Genomic DNA, 21,037 nt, shown 5'->3' on the forward strand with positions numbered 1-21,037 from the left:
CCCACTCGCCCCACCTCTTGCTGCAGGAGCCCCGGGAGCGGCCAATGCCAGCTGTCTGTAGCCGCTGGGTTGCACTGTGCCCTGGTGCAGGCAGCTTGCGTCAGCTGCTCCTAGGGCCAGTGCAGCCGGGGCTGGGGTGAGTGCTGCACCCCATGCTGCCTGGGGCTCCGTTTGTCCACACTGACCCCAGCCCGTGCTGGAGCGGCCCTGGGAGCAGCTGACACCAGCTGCCTGCACAGGGCACAGCACAGCCCAGGAGCACAGGTGAGTGAGGACAAGTGGAGCCCAGGCGCGGGGGTACAGGCGGAGCACGGTGCAGCCCAACGGCTGCAGGCAGCTAGCACCAGCCACTCCCAGGGCCACTGCAGCCAGGGCTGGGGTAAATGCCACTCTGTTCCCTCTGCTTTGCCATCTTGTGCAGCCCTGGGAGCGGCACCCCTCCTCCCGCCCCTTCTCTAGTCCCAGCCTCCCTCCCTCCCTCCCCACCATGGGGACCTATCCTTATTTGTTACATTGTAAAGTGGGTTCGCTTTATGCGAATTTGATTTATGTGCCATTCTCCAGGAACACATGTACCGCATAAATCGAGGGAAACTTGTATTCCTCATAACAATAGTCGGTCAACTCCACCTTGCACAGCAATATTGGAAGTGTGCGAATGCTATAATCACATCTCACTTATGCCCACTCAGACAACTGCTGCTCAGACAACTTTTAACCATAGTTTTATTAAATACCAAAACCATTTGTATTACACATGATTAAGGGGAATTTGTTTGCGGCACCCAACTACAGCATACTGAACATCTGTTCCTGAGCTACCATCAGTCCCTTTTCTGGACTTCTTCTTGGCCCCGGGATCCTCAGAGTGGGGACTCCGTCCCAGAGAGGACACCGCCTGAGGACAAGCAGAATGTATGGTTAGACCAGAGTAGCACCAGTGATTTTGTCATTCACTTAGCAATGAACCTCAGCATTAGGGAAGAAGAGGCCAAGATGGGCAGAGAAGGAGCAGCCTTCAAGAGATTCAGTAACAACACGGCCAGAGTGTAGGGCTGCTGTGCAGCCTCTCCGCAATAGCTGCTCTTTCAGTTAATGAGCAGAAAGAGAAGATACAGCCTAGAGACATGAAATATCCTAGATTCATCTGAAGCCTCTCTCTGACCTACCACAAACCCTACCTTCTACATTAGCTTATACAGAGTCACTTAAGAGATTTTCTCATGTATATAGGGCTGGGCATGACCACTCAGTCAGTGGACCCACGTACTCAATTTCTACACAGGACTGGTGCACAAGGCATCCACACAGGGGCAAATGCCAAGCTAAGACTTAGGGCAAATCAGTCAGAAACGTTTCCTTTTGAAAATGTCAAAACATTTTACTGTGACATGTTCTAAATGACCTGTTTAGGGTTTTTTCTCATTTCAAAACAGTACTTTTCATTAAACAATGACCTGAAGAGAAAAAAAACTGAAACAGAAATGTGTAATTTTGTGTTAAATGAAAAATTTGCAGTCACTATTGTGCCAAAAACCCTGAAAAAAAATGTGTTTTGGTTTGACCTGAGCCATTTTTCTTACTAACCAATTTTTTCATTTAGCCCCCAAGCAGAAAAAATAAATGCATTATTTGCCCATTTCTCCTTCCAACACAGAATCAGAACTTACATCATTCTTGCTCCACCGTAGATGTGAATAGATTATTTCACCACTGACAGGCTGTGTGAGGGGTTCTCTCCCAGCAGGTGCAGGGGTGTTAGAATTCAGCTGTGACATTTCCAGGGAAACTTCTTGATTTTTGGCATGGATTCGGTTCCTAACTAACATGCAATACAGAAGGACATACATTTCTTATGGAACAACTTGGAAACACTAATAATAGACAAACTTCTAATGCAGATGTGCGGGGAAAGATTAATTCCTGTTTAATGTCTCTGCTCATAGAGTGATTGCTTATGGTTTTTTCTTTCTTTCCCCCACCCCCCAGGAATATATCATGCATCATAAGGGTCTGGTCTAAAACCCTTTGCAATCAAAGGGAATCTTCCCCTGACTTAGTTGACAGCTAAATGGCAATGGCACTGCCCTTGATCCAGGCATGTCATGTGCTTGAGTATCTTTGGAAATTCTGCCATGCTTCAAAAGAAGTGTCTGCTTTTACTTCTGGAAGTGGAGATGTTACACCAGTGGTTCTCAGCCAGGATGCTGGGGCACCTTGGGGTGCTTTGAGACCCTTTCAAGGATGCCACACAGCATTAGCACCAAGAGGTGTGCAAACATGATTCCCAAGATAAAATCAGAGACTTCAAATAGAATCTTTAGTAATAAGAATATTCTGACATGTTATGGTCTTTCTGAGATCTCTGCAACAGAAGAATTATTCTAGAATTTTTCTGTAGTGAAAAAATAAGTGAGAACTAAGAACTGGCATTTTCCAAATGGTGATTCAAGCCTAAAAAAGTTAAGAACCACTGGGTGAGACCTTGCATTGTTGACATAAAATGCAATGATTTGCTGACCTACGGTGCTAAGTATTCAAAAATGGTTGTTTTACTCATAAACAGACAGTCTCCATTTTATGAGAGGGATTATGTGATGTGGTTACCTGCAACAGTGGGAAAATATAGTCAATGACCCTGTTCCTATGTTCATAATTAAGACATTTCTTACATTCCTATTCTTGGCTTTCAGCCCTTAAAATCTGTTATAGACCGGTCTGTAAGGGACAGAACAAGCACTAAGCAATGTCTGAATCTGGAAAAGATGCCCTGAACCAGCCACTTCCCAGTGTACCTCCCTGAGACAAAGAACACTTAAACCATTGTTGTAAGGTATAAGATATAGGCAACTGGTACCACCTTAGTCGAGGTGGGGCACATGCCCCCCCCCAGCGACCAGTCAGCAACTGGGGGGTCATCCCCCCCCCGCACGGCCAATCTCACTGACTGAGAGGGGAGTCCCCCTGCAGCAAAGTTTACCAACAAGGGAGCAGCTACGGCGCTCCTGGAAGTGGCTGTCGGGCTTCCAGAAGTGGCTGCGGCCTACATCCAGCACTCGCCCTCCCCGGCCAGCGCTCACAGCGGGGGCACTGGTGTTCCCACCTGCCCCTCGCCCATTGCCGGAATGGGGAGCATGGCCTGACAGGGGGTGCACTGGTGCACTCAGGGGTTGCATGTGCACCTCCATGCACCCCCTATGCATCACTACTGGTGTAAGATGATACTTAACAAGGGATGCAGGACTCTTCTGTACTTCACCAACAGTTACTTACATTTAAAACACAAACACAAAGCCAGGAGGAACAGGAGTATCCCAGCAACTGGACCAGAGATCAGCACAGTATTCATAGGGGCTATAAAAGAGAAGAAATGCTATTGGTAAACAGCTAAAAAGAAAAATATTTTGAATACCATGTGCAGTTTTGGTCTCCACGCCTCAAAAAGGATATAGAACAGGGGTGGGCAAAATGCAACCTGCAGGTCAGATGCGGCCCACCAGGCCATTCTATCCAGCACACGGGGCTCCTAAAAAGTTTAGAAAATTAATATTTATCCGCCCCTGGCTGCTTGTCATGCAGCCCTCGATGGCTTCCCAAAACTCAGTAAGCGGCCCTCCGCTCAAAATAAAAGCCCGCCCCGATACAGAAAATCTAGAAAAGGTACAAAGAAGGGCAATGAGGATTATCATGGGTTTGAAGGGGTTTCCGTGTGAAGAAAGACTAAATAGGCTAGGACTTTTCAGCTTGGAAAAGACATGTGTGAGGAGGGACATGACAGGTTTATGAAATATCAAACAGTGCAGAGAAAGTAAACAGGGATTTATTATTACAATCTCTCACACTAGAACTAGGGCATATAACATGAAACTGTAAAGTCGCAGGTTTAAAATTAGCAAAAAGAAGTTCTATTTCACGCAGTGTGTAATTAACTTGTGGGAGTCATTGCTACAAGATGTTGTGCAGGCTGGTAGCTTAATCCAGTTCAGAAAGGGACTGACTGGACCAATTCTTGAAGGAAATGTCCACGTGCAGCCTCTGAATCAGAACTTGCTAAACGTTTACTCTGAAAGCTGCAAAAGGTGAGGGGCAGGGCAGAAAATTCTGAACATGCCCTGTTCGCCCTCCCCCTCAGCATCCACTCTCTGCTACCGCGGGAAACAGGACAGTTGGTCTATGGTCTGACTCAGTAAATGGCAGATCTTGTTTCTTATGTGAAAAACAAAACCCTAGAATTTCTTCCATTTGCTTTTTCAAAATAATGGGTGCTATTTCCTCTTTCATTAAGGCATGAGAAACATGCTCAAATATTTATTAAGGTGATGAACAGAATAGAAAACTCCAGGATACTGATGAGATGTGCAGGACTCCCAGAAACACTGGGAAATACTGCAGTTAACACCCTGAATAGCATTAAAGTAAAAGATAAGCAGACTTCCAAGAGTCTTTCTTTATACAGGATGAAGGGCACATCTACATGTCACCCTGCAGCCTTTTGGAAGTACTAAAGCATGGCACAATAACCACCTGTACTGCACAGTACACGTGGCACATGGTTATTTTTAGCCACTACTTCCCCATTGCGGCACACTGAAATGGGGGAGTGCACCACTATGGAGACAGTGGTGGCATAGCATTGTATGTAGACATGCCCAAAGGAGCTAAAAACAATATGCACAAACCCAATTTTAAAATTTTCATTTAAGGTGAAAGTGCCATCTTTTTTGTTTGTTTGTTTGTTTGCATTAGACTAAGACCAAATCCAGCAAGTCCTCAACTTAAAAAAAAAAAAAATAACATTCATTCTCTGGTTATATATTTACCAGTACAATCAGCTTTGAATCAGAACTGCCTCATCATAAATTCACCCAACTACTGCCCTAAGTAAACCCAGCATCTTTTTCATTGCCATCACACTTTCCATAGCTCAGTCTTCCTGGCCTTTTTTGCATAGTCACATGCTGCTTTTTTGCTACCTGAAAGATTTTTTTTATCCTAATTGCTAAATATAAGACAGATTTACATCACCACTATGCAACCATGTAAATACACTGAAAAGTCATGTCAGAGCCTTAAGCAGCTTCATATAAACTTCATTAATAACAAGCAGTATGTAAGGCTGCGTGTCTTACTGACAGGTGGTGTGCTGTGGTTTTGTAGATGTGTTACTTTTTTCTGTTGATTTATCCACAAAGTCTTTTCTTGATAATGATTGCTGGGTTGCAAACCCAAACATCACTGCACTTCAAAGGGTTTCTCTGTGCAGCCAAAAAGCCATCAACAAAGCTAATGTGCAAGCATGCTGCAAAGGATGCACCTCTCATGCTCCAGGGAGGTGTAAAGCAAGTGCAGCTCCTGGGCTCGGTGAATTGTAAAGAGTGTGAAACTGCTCAAGCTAGTGGCAGGAGCGTGTTTTAACATCTATCGTATGAAATCTTCAGGCTGTCGGTCCCTAACCCAGTATGAAGATTAAAATAGTTACACAGATAATATGACAAAGTAAGAAAGAGAGGCTTCAGGGGCACATGTGAGATATTTTGAGATCTGCAAGATGCTCTCACCTTTGACAATGAGGCTGGTACTACTCCCTCTTCCAGGGTGTCCCAGTCCCTCGCAGTGATACCTTCCACTATCGTTCACCTCCAGGTCAGTTATAGTGAGATAACTCCGGTGTTTGTCTAGATCTAACTGGCTGTGGAAGCGACTGCCAGTCCCACAGTAAGTGCCATCCCTCTGAGGTAGTCCGTGCCAAGCTATTAGTCTGAACTGGGCCTGGCCTGATAATTCATGAATCCAAAAGAGCTGTGTGAAATTGCCAGTCATGTTTGGAGTGAAATCACACTTTAGTGTAACAGTGCCGCCTTCGGGTGCAGAATGACTTGAGGAAGATTCAGAGGTGATTTGGGTTGGCCAGCCTACAAAGAAGAGAGCAGTAGTGAGGGGCAGCCCTTAGGGAATCAAAGATATTTCCCACCATCTTCATTAACCAAAGAGCCACTCTATGTCACCCTTTATAGTTAGTGTGGCAGCATGGGCATCTGGCAGCAAATTCTCCATTCTCTGTGCATCAGCCTGGGCAATCTCTCTCACTAACATCCAAAACATCTGGGATTGCCCTCATCTCACTGAGCCCAGTCCAGCTCTAGTTGAAGCAGATGTGGAGTTTGCCATTAAATTTAAAGGAATCAGGAGCAGTACAGAAAGCCTGATGCAAAACCCAGTGAAGTCAAAGGGCCTTTAAATACTTTTCTTAGATAAAATACAAAGTCCCCAGGAATGAACACTTCGTACTACCTGTGGGGGGGCTGAATCATCCCCAAGAGAACCATGTTTGAGATACACTCTCTGCCAGTTGACTGATATGCTGGGATAGCCCGTTTCCCACTCTTGACTTCTTTCTTTGCCATTGTTTCTTATATTCACTTATATTTCTAATTTATAAAAAAAAAAGCAACGGACATATAAGAGATGATTTAATTCTCAAAGAAAACCCAGCAGCTAGCTGGAAGACTAATGTTGGAGACTAGCAGCCTCTCATGAAACAGTGCCAGCAAAGGTATCCATAACTACAGGGTCTAGTCCTCTAGAGGCTGAGTGGCTCTTAGGAAATGCTTAGCACCCTCAACTCACAGTGACTTCAGTAGGAATTAAAGTGCTCAGGACTGGGCCCTTTGGCATAAAAAGGACATGTACATTGCCTCTGCATGCCGTATATCCATTTCCTATTACACCAATCATTTTAGCTTGAAATATAGCAGAATGGCCTTTTTAATTATAATGTCTAAAGGCACTTTAGTCAAATGGAGCAATACAGTTACTGGGGCCTTTGGCAACTATAGCAAATATAATTATGGAAGAGAGAAACACTGACCCCAAAGAGCTGGGCTCTCCTTTCATTTTCCCCAGTTCTACATCAGTGCCAATAACTTGCATTGCTTTTACTGGACTTATTCCTAATTTCCACTGGCGTAGATGAAATGAGAAACAACCTCTGGGATTCTGCAATAACTCTCAGTAAAACACGCAATTTTTGCCATTGTCTGAGGCAAGAAGTCAATAATGTCAACACTCCTTACAACATGAAACTATGTTTCTGTATTTTAAAATGGAGCAGTTGCTCTTCTACTATATTTAAGACATTTCCAAAACAAAGTGCACATACGTACATGTATACACAGACAACAAGGAGGAAAGAAAAAAGACATTAAGTAAAATGGCTGTTTACAAAAATTTAAAGTAAATAGCATATGGAAGCACCGTGCCCCGAGCCCTGCAGGGCTCCATTTGTCCCCACTCACCCCAGCCCCTGGGCTGTGCCATGCTGTGGTGCAGCAAGCTGGCATCGGCTGCCCCGGGGCTGCTGCACCAGGGGCTCAGGTGAGTGGGGACGAGCGGAGCCCCAGGGGGTACAGGGCACAGCGCAGCGGAGCAACTGCAGGCAGCTGGCATCGACTGTTCTCAGGGCCACTGCAGCAGGGGCTGGGGTGAGCGAGGACAAGTTGTGCCATGCCCCCTGGCCCCTGGGGCTCTGCTTGTTCCCACTCACCCCAGCCCCGGGAACAGCCAATGCCAGCTGTGGAGGGAACTGACAATGGGGGTAGGACGGGGGTGGGGGGTGGGCAGCTCTTACTGCTACAGACACCCTGGGAGGGCTGCGGGCTGGGGGCTGCACCGGGCTCTACCCAGGGGGGGTATGCCTCCGGACCTGTACGTGGCACAAGAGCAGGCTGCTGTCTGCCCCGAGCACTGGGAAGAGCTCAGTGCCACCGCCGGCCCCAGCCTGCAGCAGCAGCCCGCTCTCGCCCTGTGTGCAGATCCGAGGGAATGCACCCCCCCGGGAAGAGCCTGTTACAGCCCCCCAGCCCACAGCCTTCCCAGGGTGCACATAGCAACAAGAGCTGTCCCCCTCCCCTCCTCTCACTCCTTCCCTAGCTCCAGCCTCACTCCCTTCCTCCCTCACCGCCGTGGGAACATCTCCCTATTTATTGCTTTATAAACTAGGTTCCCTTTATGCAAATTTGATTTATGCACAGTTCTCCAGGAACGCATGTACTGCATAAAGTGAGGAAAACTTGTATTAGGCAGAAAAAATCAGTAGGCTTTTTTAGATTTTTTTTAATATATACTGATGCTTAGATTAATATGGTCGTTCACTTGTAAAACATAACTTAAAATCTATTATTGCAAAGTAAATGTTGATTTTTTAATTTGATTATTATTTTAAAACTCTCTTTTAAAATAATCCATGGTATTATAACAAATAACAGAGACTTTTTTTTTTTAAATAGGATTTTTTTATGTTTCAAAAACACACAGGTATAGTTCTGGTAAATTAGTAGGATATCTTTATGAATAGCTTATGGTTCTACATACTAATTTAGGCAACACTGTGACTGTGAACAAATCAAACTGTAAAATTAATCTTTATAAATTAAGAGAAATAAAAACAGTAAGTATAATTCCTAAAATTTATAGCATATTTTTGCTTTATGGAAGAGGACAATCTTCCATTAAAACTATCAATGCTGGAAATATCTTCTTAAGTTTCCAAACTTGGTCATAATTTACTAGTTAATTTGTAAAACAGGTATGGTCCTTCTTTAGAAAGAGAGAGAGAGTGAATGTATAAACACAGAAATACAAACTTGTGAAATGAAATCTATATAGTCAGGACTTTCAGACAGTCTGTCCATCAGGTCAGTTCCAGTGACTTGCAACTTCACAGCAGAACAGACAGTGAAATGTAAGTGAAAAACCTTAAATCTGAGGTAATGCTCAGTTTAAAGTTCAAGTGAAGGGATGTGATAGACAAGCGACTCAAAATAATTTAAATAGAATACTTCATATGAAATTCCAGCCACTCAGAGCCGGACATGGGCAGGGTGAACTGGGCAGCTGCCCGAGACCCAGACAGAAAGGGGGCCCGAAAATGGTAATTTTTTAATTATTATTATCATTATCTCTGGTGAAGGGTGACCCGATACTAAAAGCTCGCCTGGGGCTGCCAGGAGTCTAGGCACGGTGCTGCAACCACTGCAAGATAATATGGTAAAGAAACTTCCCAGTCATAAAGATGCTTGCATCCTAGGGCTTGTCTGTTTTATAACAAGCAAGAGTGCTAAGATTTTTTTCATGGGCACACAGCAGAGTCCCAATGGAGAAAAAGGAATTGGAAAGACCACAAGAGAAACTCACCTCTCTTGACAATTAGATTAGTTGCATTTGTTTTTGAATAAATTCGAGGAGGCACTATCGTTACTTCACAGTAATACAGACCGCTGTCATTCACCCGTACCTCAGGGATTGAGAGAAAACTCATGTGCTTTTCAAAATCCAGCTGTCCCCTCAAATGACCTTCAGTTACTGTTACAGTGGCACTGTCGTTGGGACGAGTCATCCTAATGCTCAGGATCCTTTTGGACAGGTTTGTGTGGCTCAGGGTATGCAGCCAGATTATCTCGTGGAAAGTGTTGTTGAGAGTGGGGGGTCCAGGAAACGGACATTCAAAGGAGACAGGTTCCCCTTCAGCCACAGAGACTATCGGAGCAAGTCCAGGGCATCTGAGAGCTCCAACACCTTCAACAAAAAGGAGGAGTTAAAAGCAGACTTTGAACCAACTTTGAACCCTGTTACTGTAAAAGGGATGGCCTTCTTTCACTCTACATTCATTTTATTTGTTCTTAATATTTTTATGTTTATTCATTTAAACTCTAGTAAAAGATTGACCACCTTCGAGAACAGATGTCTCTTCATCGACAGAGCAGCCACAGCATAAACAAACACAAGTCAGTTAAACTGACTTCTACCTAATCTCCAAGTAGCCCAAAAATAGTTCTTTGGAAGTTTAGCATTGTTACATAATCCCATTACAGTATACAGAGTGATTTTTAATTTTATCCATAGAGTTACTCATATCATGAAGTATATTGTGAATACCTCCTGTATCTGATGCTAGCTGTGTTTTCTATATAATATCTATATATACAGTAGACATAATAAAATAAACAGTATATCTACCATAATATATATTTCATCTCAGGGGAACTGTCAAATGACTTGGAAACATTCTTTACTACATTTCTGGAGATCAATACAATATATTTTATTATACAATACTCCCCCAAGCTATTAACCAGCTTACCCAAGTGCTGAAGGCTACTTAGATAAGATTTACTTATCCATTGTAGTATTCAATCTATTATTATGTAAGCCAAAAACTAATTTCATCTTTCTGGAGAGCCCCAAAGGAAAATGTTACTGAATAAGATATTTAAAGTCAATGAATTTGTTTCCTTTTGGTAAAAGAAAAGGATATTTTTTTTACATTTAAAAGAAACCAGATCTGGTCTATATTCCATGTTAATATTGCAGTTAATTCTACAACCATTAGTTATATTTGAATACTAAAACACACTTTGATAGCCATTAACAAAAAATGTTCTTATGGCTACAAGGCAAAATAAAAGTAAGTTTGCTATTCCTCAGATTGGCATTTTTTTCCATCCTTGCTGCCATCCATTTCAGCACAGGTTCTTTTTTAGCAAGTATTTTATTCCTAATCTGAATTTGGTATAGTGTGAATTGCATAGAAAACATTTTAAAGCTCTCCATTGGCACATCAGAAATAATTTAGACAAACAATGTGTGAATAGCTAGAAAACACCATCTTAATGAACAGAGACAAAAACAAGCCAAAAAGGTCATTTCAAACTCAGTTTTAAGCTCCTCAGAGCCCTGGGAGTATTTGACTCGTATGATACGTACACATGTGTTGTGTGAATTCTGCACCTGTCCAAAGGTCAGAGAAGTTTTTTTCTGTGGCTTTGTTGAAGAACCAGCTACAATTTTTGTCTTTCTCAGTTTCCCCATCTCTGCCACCCCAACTCCATTACAGCAGGTTCCCATCTACCTCCTTTACTGAGCAACATCCCAAAAGACTAAGGCAGAAAAATAATTGGATAGTATAACTCTGCTTACCTAGGGAAAGGAATTCCCCCAGCAAAGAGGAAATCATCATCATCAAAATGGAAGCAGCCATGTTTAACTCGTGTTCTCCTTCTCCAAAGCCTCATATTGCTAGCAGAGTCTGCAAATACCAATAATTGACACCAGAGGATGCAGCCAATGTGAGAGTCTGATTCTCTCACCTCCGTCAGAGATGTGGTGTGAAAGTGTGTGCTAAGTTACCTAATTAGGACCCTGTTCTGCCCCCTAGTCTCAGAGAGAAGAGGACATATGCTTCAGACGAGACATGTCCCACATCAATGCAAACCCAGCACCCTGACCTTTTAAGAAAGAACAATTACCTGAATGTAAGGTTCCTGTTCCTGCTTCCCCCAAACGGAAAGGGAACACCTGTTTCCCAGATAGGATTCCTCTATTAACAATCAATAAATAAATTAATATATATTTTTTGCAACTATCTAGTTGGTCTAATACAAGATTTCTCCTTTTCCTCAAGCATTTTGGACGCCTCTCTTAAAAATGGCATTTTCCCCTGGAAGTATTTCCCAGCTCTTCTTGGCTTGACCCGTGACTCTTCCTCTCCCTTTTTCAGTCTCTTGTCACTTGTTCATGCCTTCAACTACCACACTGATGGTCATCTCATTCATCAGCCTCCCATCTCTTCCCCATCAGCCTCAAGAGTTGGTCCAGTTGTCTCACTCACAAATATGGCAGACTGTTGTCCCTCTCTCAGCCTACACAGGAAATGTTTGGGTCATGCTCTAGGGATGGAGGCCCAGGCCCCCTCTTGTACATTTACCTTAGCTAGAAAGCAACACTCTTACAATTTGAAGTGTGAGAGTCTCATTACCACTATCAAGTAAATGAGAGAGATACTGAAATTACCCAGAAGAGACTCTGATGAAGGTGAAGGAAGTGGTATAAGAAGAAGGACAGAACTGGCAGGCCTGGACAGTGATAACCCAACCTAACCCTCTCCTCTTTTCTTGGTAGACGAGAGTGTCATGATGGGATAATGCTGTAGCTAAGGTCACTACACTCAGGGGAGCTGTGGAAGCAGTGAGAGCCAGGCCTCCACGAGCATCCGAGGTTTTGAGCAGTGTGGGAGATAAGGTAGAGACCAAACCCTCCTGTGGGCAAGGAGGTGAAAGGAGGAAAGAGGCAGTCAGTACAGGGCAGAGGTCAGGAACCTATGGCCCATGAGCTGGATCTGGTTTGTGGATGGATATGGGTTTGTGATGGTGGGAAGAAGTAGCAACAGCAGCCAGGTCCTAGTAGGGCCTAAGCACGGGGTGCACTTTACCAGGGCCTGGAGATCCGGGGTAGGCTGGCCCAGGCTGCAACCCTATTACCATAAGGGGAAAAAAACCAATGAGGCTTAATTGTAGGTCATGCTTGAGGATATGTACGGAAAGTTATGTGCTACCTATATGGGGTCTCCACTGTGAGTTTTGCTGGAGCCAATCAGAAGCAGAACAGAGAGTGTGCTTATGCAATTAATTCTAGGACTTGTCATTTGAGAGACAAAAGGATTCCTGCTTCCCTGTAGGACATGCTGTCTCAAGAACTACAAGTCCCAGAGTCCCTTGTGCATATAGATGCAGAGGGGCGGGACAAAGCACCATATAACCAGGGACATTGATCCCAGAGACAGGGGAAGCCACAGTGTTGTTAGTAGGATTTACAGGCCCAAAAGCGAGTAATGAGTTAGGCCTGGTGGTCTAAACATTGCACAGAGAAGAACTGACATGGGGATAGGGTTAGTCCCTGGAAGGAAAGGACATTTCTTTCTCGCTCTCTCTCTCTCTTGCACACACACACACACACCATGCCTGGCTATAAATACAAATTAGGCAGCCAGAAATGTAGGGAGGTAAAACAAAGGGATCTAAAAGCTAAGCGACTCCAATCAATCCTTCAGTTTTTCAAAACAGACAAGACCTTTGTGCAGTCTGGCTCAGGCAATACACTAACTAGGGAAGTAGATGAACGAAAGCAAGATGGAAATGATTTTAATGTAGAGCCTGTGTCTGTGGCAACTGATGATGAAGAAAAACTGCCAGATGCATCATGTGACTCCAATCTAATGATTTCAAAAGTTAGTCAGATAATATCACCATTAAGAAAAAGGCTTACACAAACAGGAGAGAGTAGTACTACACTATCTGATTCATGCTTTTTCAAAGACCCAGGCTTGTGTCCTAAACTGATAACAGACTATGTCCATCAAAAAAATGTTCTATCTGTTGTCCTGACTTTTGAAGAAATGTGAATGCTAGCAAAGTCAATTCCAAAAGATGTTGGTGGGCATACATTTCTTCTCAAATGTAAGACTTCCAATGGAGAACAGCTACCAAGAGACTGGCTTGTTTGGAGTCCTACCAATCAAGTGCTATATATTGTTTTCCATGTCAGTTATTTTCTGAAGGGAGACAAAAACCACACAATATGCTGGCAAAAAAAAAGGGTATTCACCAAATGTGAAAGAATGGCAAGAGCTATATAATAAACTTCCTGAACATGAAAAGAGCATAGAACTTGCTACTGCCAGTGGCAGGAATTACAGCAGTCACTGTCAGGTGGACATGGAGTGAGTGGACAGTGAGGTTCAAAAACAAATATTAAACAGAAGCAACAAGATGGAAAGAAATATCGGAAAGATTGTTGGAGGTTACCTTATATCTTGCTTCAAGAGGTTTAGCATGCCAAGGAGATAATCTGATAGGTGACCCACACAATGGCAACTTTCTTGGAACTGTTGATTTAATAGCTCATTATGACAGCATCACTCATGACCATTTAGCTAAAGTCAAACAGATGCAAACAAAGAGTAAAACAATGCAAAGACAGGCTCATTATCTCTTATGGGAGAGTCAGAATGAGTTTATTGAATTATGTGGTAAGAGTGTGCAGAAGGCCATCCTTGCAGAGAGAGAAAAGGCAATTTATTATTCTATCATATGTGATGCTACTCCTGATGTCTCTCACCAAGAACACCACATGTTGATATTCTGATTTGTAGTTCACAACAAAGGTACTGGTACACCTAACATTAAAGAAAGTTTTTTGCGTTTATCAACTTTGATTTAAAAAATGGAGAACAGCTAGCTGAAATGCTGATTGCCAGCTTGAAGCGTCATAACATTCCTCTTGATGACTATAGAAGTCAAGGTTTTGATAACGGCTCTAAAATGTCAGGGAAAATAAAAGGTGTTCAGGCCTGCATTATGTCAAAAAAAAGAACTTGCTGTGTATTTTCCTTGAGCTTCCCATTCACTAAATCTTATAGGAGTTAATGCTGCAGCAGCATGTACTAAAACAATTTTTGGTTGTGTGCAGCAACTTTGTTTTTCAGTGCTAGCCCTGTGAGATGGAAGATTATAACAGATAAGATACACTGCTCACCATGGGTTTCTGGTCCCTCTTGAGTCAGGGGGGCACATGCCCCCCCCGACACCAGTCAACAACTGGGGGGGGTACCCCAGTGGCCAATCCTACAGTCAATCTCTCTCCATAAAAGCAGCTGTGCCATTTCCAGAAGCAGCACAGCTGCTTTTTCTGGCAGCCCTGCTCCCTGGCTGGCACTCGCAGGGCGTCCACTGGTGCTCCCGCCTGCCCCTCTGCCCGCCAGCTAAACAAGGAGTGCAGCCTGACAAGGAGTGCACCGGTGTTCTCAGGGGGTGGACATGCACCCCCATGCATCCCCTACACGTCACCCTTGCTGCTCACTCCACTCTGTCAGACACACACTGGAGTGCACATGCTGATGCTATCCATCCACTCACAAAGTATCTTCCAGGTATTCTGGAAGCACTGGAATGTGCTCTTAAATTCAGTTTGACACACAAAGCTCAATCACAAATGGAAACACTGAAAAGGTACTTCAGCTCATCTTCATGCCTTTTGTTGGCTAGCTTCTGGTACAGGGTTCTTTCAAGTACTGATGACAGAAACAAGATTTTACAAGCCAGGGGGATCTCTCTTCAATCAGAGGCAGCTCTCATTGTTGATATTATTGAAGAAATAACACAACTTAGAGATCAGTGGCCCAAAATTCAACTGGAAGCGCGTCTTGTAGCATAAGGCATGGGAATTTTGCCACAATTACCAAAGAAGAGAGGCAAAAAGCAGAAAAGATTTCATGATGACACAGCTGAGGAATCATGTTCTACCATCTCTGAAAACGATCCAGAATCCTTATTCAGAAGGAATGTTTTTGATGCAACTTTGAACAACATTATCTATGGATTAGAGTGCAGATTCAAAGCAACCAATAACATTTTTTTTCATTCTGTTCAGTCCTAAGATATGTAACACTAGAGCCTGAAGAACTGGGCGAAGCTTCTAAATGTCTACTTCACAGGTATCCTACAGATCTTTCTGAGAATTTTCTGTGAAATCTTGCATCTGAACAAAATCTTCAAATCTATTTTTGGAAAAGAGTATGAACTACCCACACTTATCTTATTAAATAAGATTTACAAAAAACAACTGCAACTCATTTTCAATGAAGCGTGCAAAGCCATACAGATCTTTTGCACACTGCCAGTGACTGTAGCAGAAACTAAAAGAAGTTTCAGCAAGCTGGCACCCATCAAGAACTGCAGGCGTTCTACTATGGGACAAGAACGGTTAAGCCATCTTGCTGTTTTGTCTATCAAATGTGAACTTGCAAGAGAAACTGACTTTGGGGAGATAATTCATGATTTTGCAATAAAAAAGGCTAGAAAGATAAAGCTTTAAAGTGAATTGGTCTATTTATAAAATGTTTGCAGCCATGTTGGTCCATTAATACAAAAAAATCAAAACATTAACTAGATAATACTATTATAAGGACCAAGAACCAAAAAGTTACAAAATAGTCAGCAATGTAGAATATAATTTCAGAATTAAAATGGAAAATTTTCTTTCACGATTCATGAGATTTTATGTATGTGGAATAGTGTGTGGGGGAGGAGGGGGTCCAACTTGCAAGTTTGTACTGGGCCCAAAGGAATGATGCTTGGGCCCTGAGATAGCACCTAGCTATCTACTAGGGTTGTGCCAAATGGCACTGTTCTGTTTCACCTTGAGTTTCGACGGAACAGTTTTTCATCTCGAATTTCATTTCAAATCAAAACAGCTGTTCCATTCCATTCCGTCAAAACAGAAAGGCTCTTTCGACTCTGGTTCGAGTTTCGCTGGGGATGGAGAGTCAGCTAGATCGTGCTGGGGGCGGGAGGCAGCCCAGCTAGGCTGCTTTCTCATCCCCCGCACTACATTGTGCCGGGGGTGGAAGGAAGCTCAGCTGAGCTGCTTTCCCATCCCCCACGCTACATTGCGCCAATGTAGCATGGGGACCAGGGAAGCAGCCCAGCTGGGTTGCCTCCTGCCCCCAGAGCAATGTAGTACAGGGGAGGGAAAGCAGCCCAGCTAGGCTGCCTCCCACCCCAGCACGATGTAGCACGGGGGACAGGGAAGCAGCCCAGCTGGACTGAGTTCCCATCCCCAGCCTATGGTTGAAACGTTTTGACTTTCAAAATGTTTTGACCAGCCTCGTTTTGTTTTGAGGCTATTTCGACAGCCTTTGTTTCATTCCAATTTTGCTGTTTCGACCTCGAAATTGATCGAAACAGTGTTGGAACAAAACAGCCGGCAAAATTTCACACAGCCCTACTATCTACCTGCCTCTGACCTCATCTTGGTCATTCTGTTGTCAAACACTGGTATAGGGGATTCACCAAAGAGACAGTAAATCAATGCAGTTAGATAAGTCAAAATATTAACTGTTGTGTGCACAGTTAAAGTGTGCCTCATAAATACAAAAGCCTAACAGGCAGAGTACTGGGTGGCAATTAGAGGTGTGTGAAATGAGCCATAGACACAGCTTTAAATGTTTTTTCTACATACCTCAAAGTACCAGGCGCAACTCGTGAATGCTGCAATGCTGGGGTGCATGGAGCATCCCACAGGAGTGTGGGGGCCCCCCGCATGCTCAGCAGCGAACCCAGAAGTGGACCAGAAGTACTTCCGGTCCACTTCCAGGTCCATCAGGGAGCGCACAGGGCCCCCCCCCCATGCCTCCCCAGCTCAGTGATTGGCCATGGGGGGAACCCAGGTGCCCCCCCAGGCCCAGGAAGCACCAGTTGCCAAGCCGGAGGGGCATGGGGGGGCCCCCCGGCATGCCCCCCGGTGGCCCCGGAAGTGGACCAGAAGTGCTTCTGGTCCACTTCCTAGTCCACTGCCAAGCGCGCTGGGGAGCCCCCTGCACTTCTGTGGGACACTCCATGCACCCCAGCATCACAGCATTCACGAGCTGCCTGGTACTTTGAGCTATGCATTTAAAATTGTGTGTGGCATCTTGCGCCCTTCTGGCCGCCCAGCCTGTCAGGGTGTGGCCCCTCCCCTCAACTTGCCTGCCATGACTTTGATGTCGAACTTACTATAAGAGGGGTCTTCAGTGGAGATCTTTACCGGGTGGGCCTTCCCGATGGACGGCGGTACTCACGATCGTCGGACGCGATGTTCCACGCGGCTCCGCCTCCCCTACACCCTGTCCACTCGCCAACCAGTTGGTGATGTGTTAATGATGTTCTCTGGCCCTGTAAGATGGCCGAGGGCCTGTTTATTGGGTTCCAATTGTTCTTTCTCCCCTCTTGGAGTCGTTTCACTTCAAAGAAAATATTCCTCTGAGTAGGAGGGGCTGCAGGGCTGTCTCCCTTATCCCAGGCCCCTCTAGGGATCTCAGATGCCTCCTCTCTCCTACCATAAGCAGGGAGTTCCCCTGCCGCCTCCGTCTCAGCTTCTTCCGAGGACTGTGCGGGTGCCCCTGCTTTGCCTCCCACAGGAGACTTAAGGCTTTCCCCGGTGCTGCCTGTGTGAGCCACGCAGGCTGGGTTGCCTCCTCCCCGTGCTGGAGCCCGCCTCATGAGTGGACAGCCTGCTCTCTCTCTCTCCTGCTCTCCTCCCACCCCAGATCTGGCGGGGCTTTTAAACTTTCCCGCAGCAGCCAATACGGCCGCTGGGATTGGCTCAGCTGTTTCCCGCACTGGAAACAGCTGATTAAACAGCTGGTGTAATGCCAGTTCGCGCGGCTGCAGCTGTGGGTGCAGCTCCTGCTCCGGCTGCCCTGCAGGAGGTAAGTTAGCTACGCCGGGGGCCTGATCTCGGGGTATGGGGCCCGCGGGGTTCACTCTCTCCCCCTTGAGAGCCTGTGGTGGTGCCTAGCCACCCAACAGTGTCTATGTCCAAATCCCCAAATCTTTCCAAATCTCTCTAAATTGATTCAGAGGGTTCCTATTCAATATGGAGAGGTTAAAGGGTCTCCTGATTTGATTTGGATTTGGAGATTCGGCCACTGAATCAGGCTGAATCTCCACCGAATCGAATTAGCTTTGCACGACCCTAGTAGCAATAGGTGAAGTAGTCAAAACAGGCAGCAGACAGAGGCGCAGGAGGTCAATCCAGACAGCAGAGGGGAGACACCAGTAACAGAGCATAGGAGCAACAGAACCTGGACTCCCACAGAAGGGAACAGGCCAGACAGACGACATACATGCAAGGATACAAACCTCTGAAATTTGAGCCTGATTCAGGCATTAGCAATCCTGTTACTACAAAAAGTATTGGGGGGATATCTAATAACACATAGGTGCTAAAGACCAATCAGAGATCCAACACTCATACATTCATGGGTTCACAGATGCTAGGGTCAGAAGGGACCTCAACAGATCATCAAGCCTGACCCCTTGCCTAGGCAGGAAAGAGTGCTGGGGTCAGATGACCCCAGCCAGATGCCTATCCCTCCTTCTCTTAAAGACCCCCAAGGCAGAGGAGAGCACCACCTCCCTTGGAAGCCCATTCCAAATTTTGGCCACCCTTACCGTGAAGAAGTTTTTCCTGATATCTAGCTTAAATCTGCTCTCTGTCAGTTTGTGACCATTGTTCCGTGTTACCCCAAGAGGCGCCCTGGTGAACAGAGCATCTCCGATCCCTTGCTGCGTCCCCCCAATGAATTTGTAGGCAGCCACAAGATCACCTGTCAGCCTTCTCTTGCGGAGGCTGAAGAGGTCCAGGTCCCTCAGTCTCTCCTCATAGGGCTTGTCCTATAAGCCCCTAACCATACGAGTGGCCCTCCTCTGGACCCTCTCGAGTCTATCAACATCCTTCTTGAAGTACGGCACCCAAAACTGGATACAGTACTCCAACTGCGGTCTGACCAATGCTGCGTAAAGGGGAAGTATCACTTCCTAGGTTCTATTTGTCATGCATCTGCTTGTGCATGATAAAGTGTGGTTAGCTTTGCTGATCATTTCGTCACACTGATGACTCATGTTCATCTTGGAGTCCGCTATTACTCCAAGATGCCTTTCCGCTTCTGTGCTGCTGAGATGGTCACTTCCCAACCAGTAGGTGTGCTAGATATTTTTACACCCTAGGTGCAGCACTCTGCACTTGTCCTTGTTGTACTGTATCCTAGTGTGTACTGCCCACTTTTCTAACCTGTCCAGGTCTGCCTGCAATCATTCCCTACCCTCCGGAGCGTGCACTTCACTCCACAATTCAGTATCGTCTGCAAATTTGGACAGAGTATGCTTCACAACCACATCCAAGTCACTGATGAAGATATTGAAGAGTACAGGTCCAAGGCCTGTGGGACACCACTACCCACCTCCTTCCAGGTCGATACCAACCCGTCTGTTACCACTCTCTGGGTGCGACTGCTAAGCCAATTTGCCATCCACCAGACCATGTAAACATCTATGTCACAGCTTCTTAATTTATTTATGAGAATCAGATGAGATACCATATCAAAAGTCTTGCTAAAGTCCAAGAAAATGACAACCACCTCTACTCCTCTACTCCTGCGGCTAAGCATTTTGTGACCCTGTCATAAAACGAAACCAGACTGGTCAGGCATGATCTACCTGCTACAAATCCATGCTGGTTTCTCTGCTGCATTATTTTTCCCACTGGGCTCCCACACATATGATCTTTCATAATCTTTTCAAAGACCTTTCCAAGGATGAAGGTGAGACTGACTGGTCTATAATTATTCGGATCCTCCTTCCTCCCCTTCTTGAAAATAGGGACCACACTGGCCCTTTTCCAGTCCTCCGGGACCTGACCCGAGCACCACGAGTGCTCAAACAGCTGTGACAGTGGTTCTGCTATGACACTGGCCAATTCCTTCAGTACCAAAACCCTTGTTGCAGCTCATCCGGGCCTGCTGACTTGAACACATCCAGTCCCTCCAAGTGACTCTGCACCAAGTCAGAGTCGACAGTTGGTGGGCTGGTGTCCCTCTGATGCCCATCCAAGAACCCATTAGGAAACTTATCTTGAGCCCTGCTCAGGAACACTTGAGGCAAACAACTCATTGAATAGCTCAGCCTTGTCCCCCCTTTCTGCTGCTAATTGCTCCTCCTTGTTCAGTAGGGGTCCTATGCTGCCCCACGCCTTCCTTTTACTCCCTACATATCTAAAAAAAGACTTTTTGTTGTCTTTAATTTGAGTTGCCAGCCTCAGCTCTGTCGTTGCTTTGCCTTTGTAATTGCCTCCTTGCAAGTGCGCGCCAAGTAGGTATGCTCCTCCTTGGTAGTTTCCCCCAGTTTCCACCGCCTATATGACTTCTTTTTTGCCCTGAGGCTCCCCTGGATTTCCCTGTTTAGCCAAGCGTTTTTGGCTCCTTTCCCCCTTTTCCCTCGTACTGGGATAGTCTCCCTCTGTGCCCAAAGGATCACTTCCTTTAGGAACAACCACTCTTCCTGGACTCCCATCTCGCCAATACTCTTCTCCTGCAGTGCGTCGTTGACTAGACTCCTAAGCACACTGAAGTTAGCCTTCCTAAAGTCAAGCATTTCCACCCTACTACTTATCTTACCAACCCTTCGCCGTATGGTGAATTTGTTTGATTGGTGGTCACTGTCACCAAGGTGCCATGAATCTGCAGCTCCCCTACCAGGTCCTCCCCCATAGCCAACACCAAGTCCAGTAAGGCATTTCCCCTAGTGGGACCTCCTGCGTTAGGTGAAGGTCCTGCACGCAGGTTAACAACCTATGTGAACGGTTGGATTTGGCAGACTGCTCCTCCCAG

At 45.3% G+C, this 21,037-nt stretch overlaps 1 protein-coding gene across 3 annotated transcripts; it reads right to left on the reverse strand.

Annotated features, from left to right (window-relative positions):
- Nucleotides 1-709: 709 nt before the first annotated feature.
- On the reverse strand, nucleotides 710-15,418 carry LOC109284644 (uncharacterized). 3 transcript variants are annotated; one of them, XM_019493625.2, is made up of 7 exons: nucleotides 11,304-15,418; nucleotides 10,975-11,083; nucleotides 9,193-9,573; nucleotides 5,559-5,912; nucleotides 3,274-3,354; nucleotides 1,671-1,822; nucleotides 710-898 (listed from the first exon to the last, which is right to left on the reverse strand). In XM_019493625.2, exons 2-7 carry the CDS (start codon nucleotides 11,033-11,035, stop codon nucleotides 752-754), a joined length of 1,176 nt encoding a protein of 391 aa, XP_019349170.1. In that variant the 5' UTR covers nucleotides 11,036-11,083; nucleotides 11,304-15,418; the 3' UTR covers nucleotides 710-751. The 3 variants fall into 3 exon arrangements, 2 of the variants coding, with proteins under 2 accessions (XP_019349170.1, XP_059569480.1); XR_002092181.2 differs by having other exon boundaries at nucleotides 9,293-9,573; nucleotides 10,975-15,416; XM_059713497.1 differs by having other exon boundaries at nucleotides 10,975-15,418.
- Between the last annotated feature and the right edge of the window lie 5,619 nt (nucleotides 15,419-21,037).

The sequence above is a fragment of the Alligator mississippiensis genome, chromosome 10, assembly GCF_030867095.1.
Source record: "Alligator mississippiensis isolate rAllMis1 chromosome 10, rAllMis1, whole genome shotgun sequence".
Classification (NCBI taxonomy): Eukaryota; Metazoa; Chordata; order Crocodylia; family Alligatoridae; genus Alligator; species Alligator mississippiensis.

Bases quoted from the DNA above. Each gene is read 5' to 3' on its own strand.
- LOC109284644 (XM_019493625.2), bottom strand. From the start codon at position 11,035: ATGGCTGCTTCCATTTTGATGATGATGATTTCCTCTTTGCTGGGGGAA. The intron at 9,574-10,974 runs GTAAGCAGAGTT...TTTTTGTTGAAG, and splicing joins GGGGGAATTCCTTTCCCTAG to GTGTTGGAGCTCTCAGATGC. The intron at 3,355-5,558 runs GTGAGAGCATCT...TCTCTTTTATAG, and splicing joins TACCAGCCTCATTGTCAAAG to CCCCTATGAATACTGTGCTG.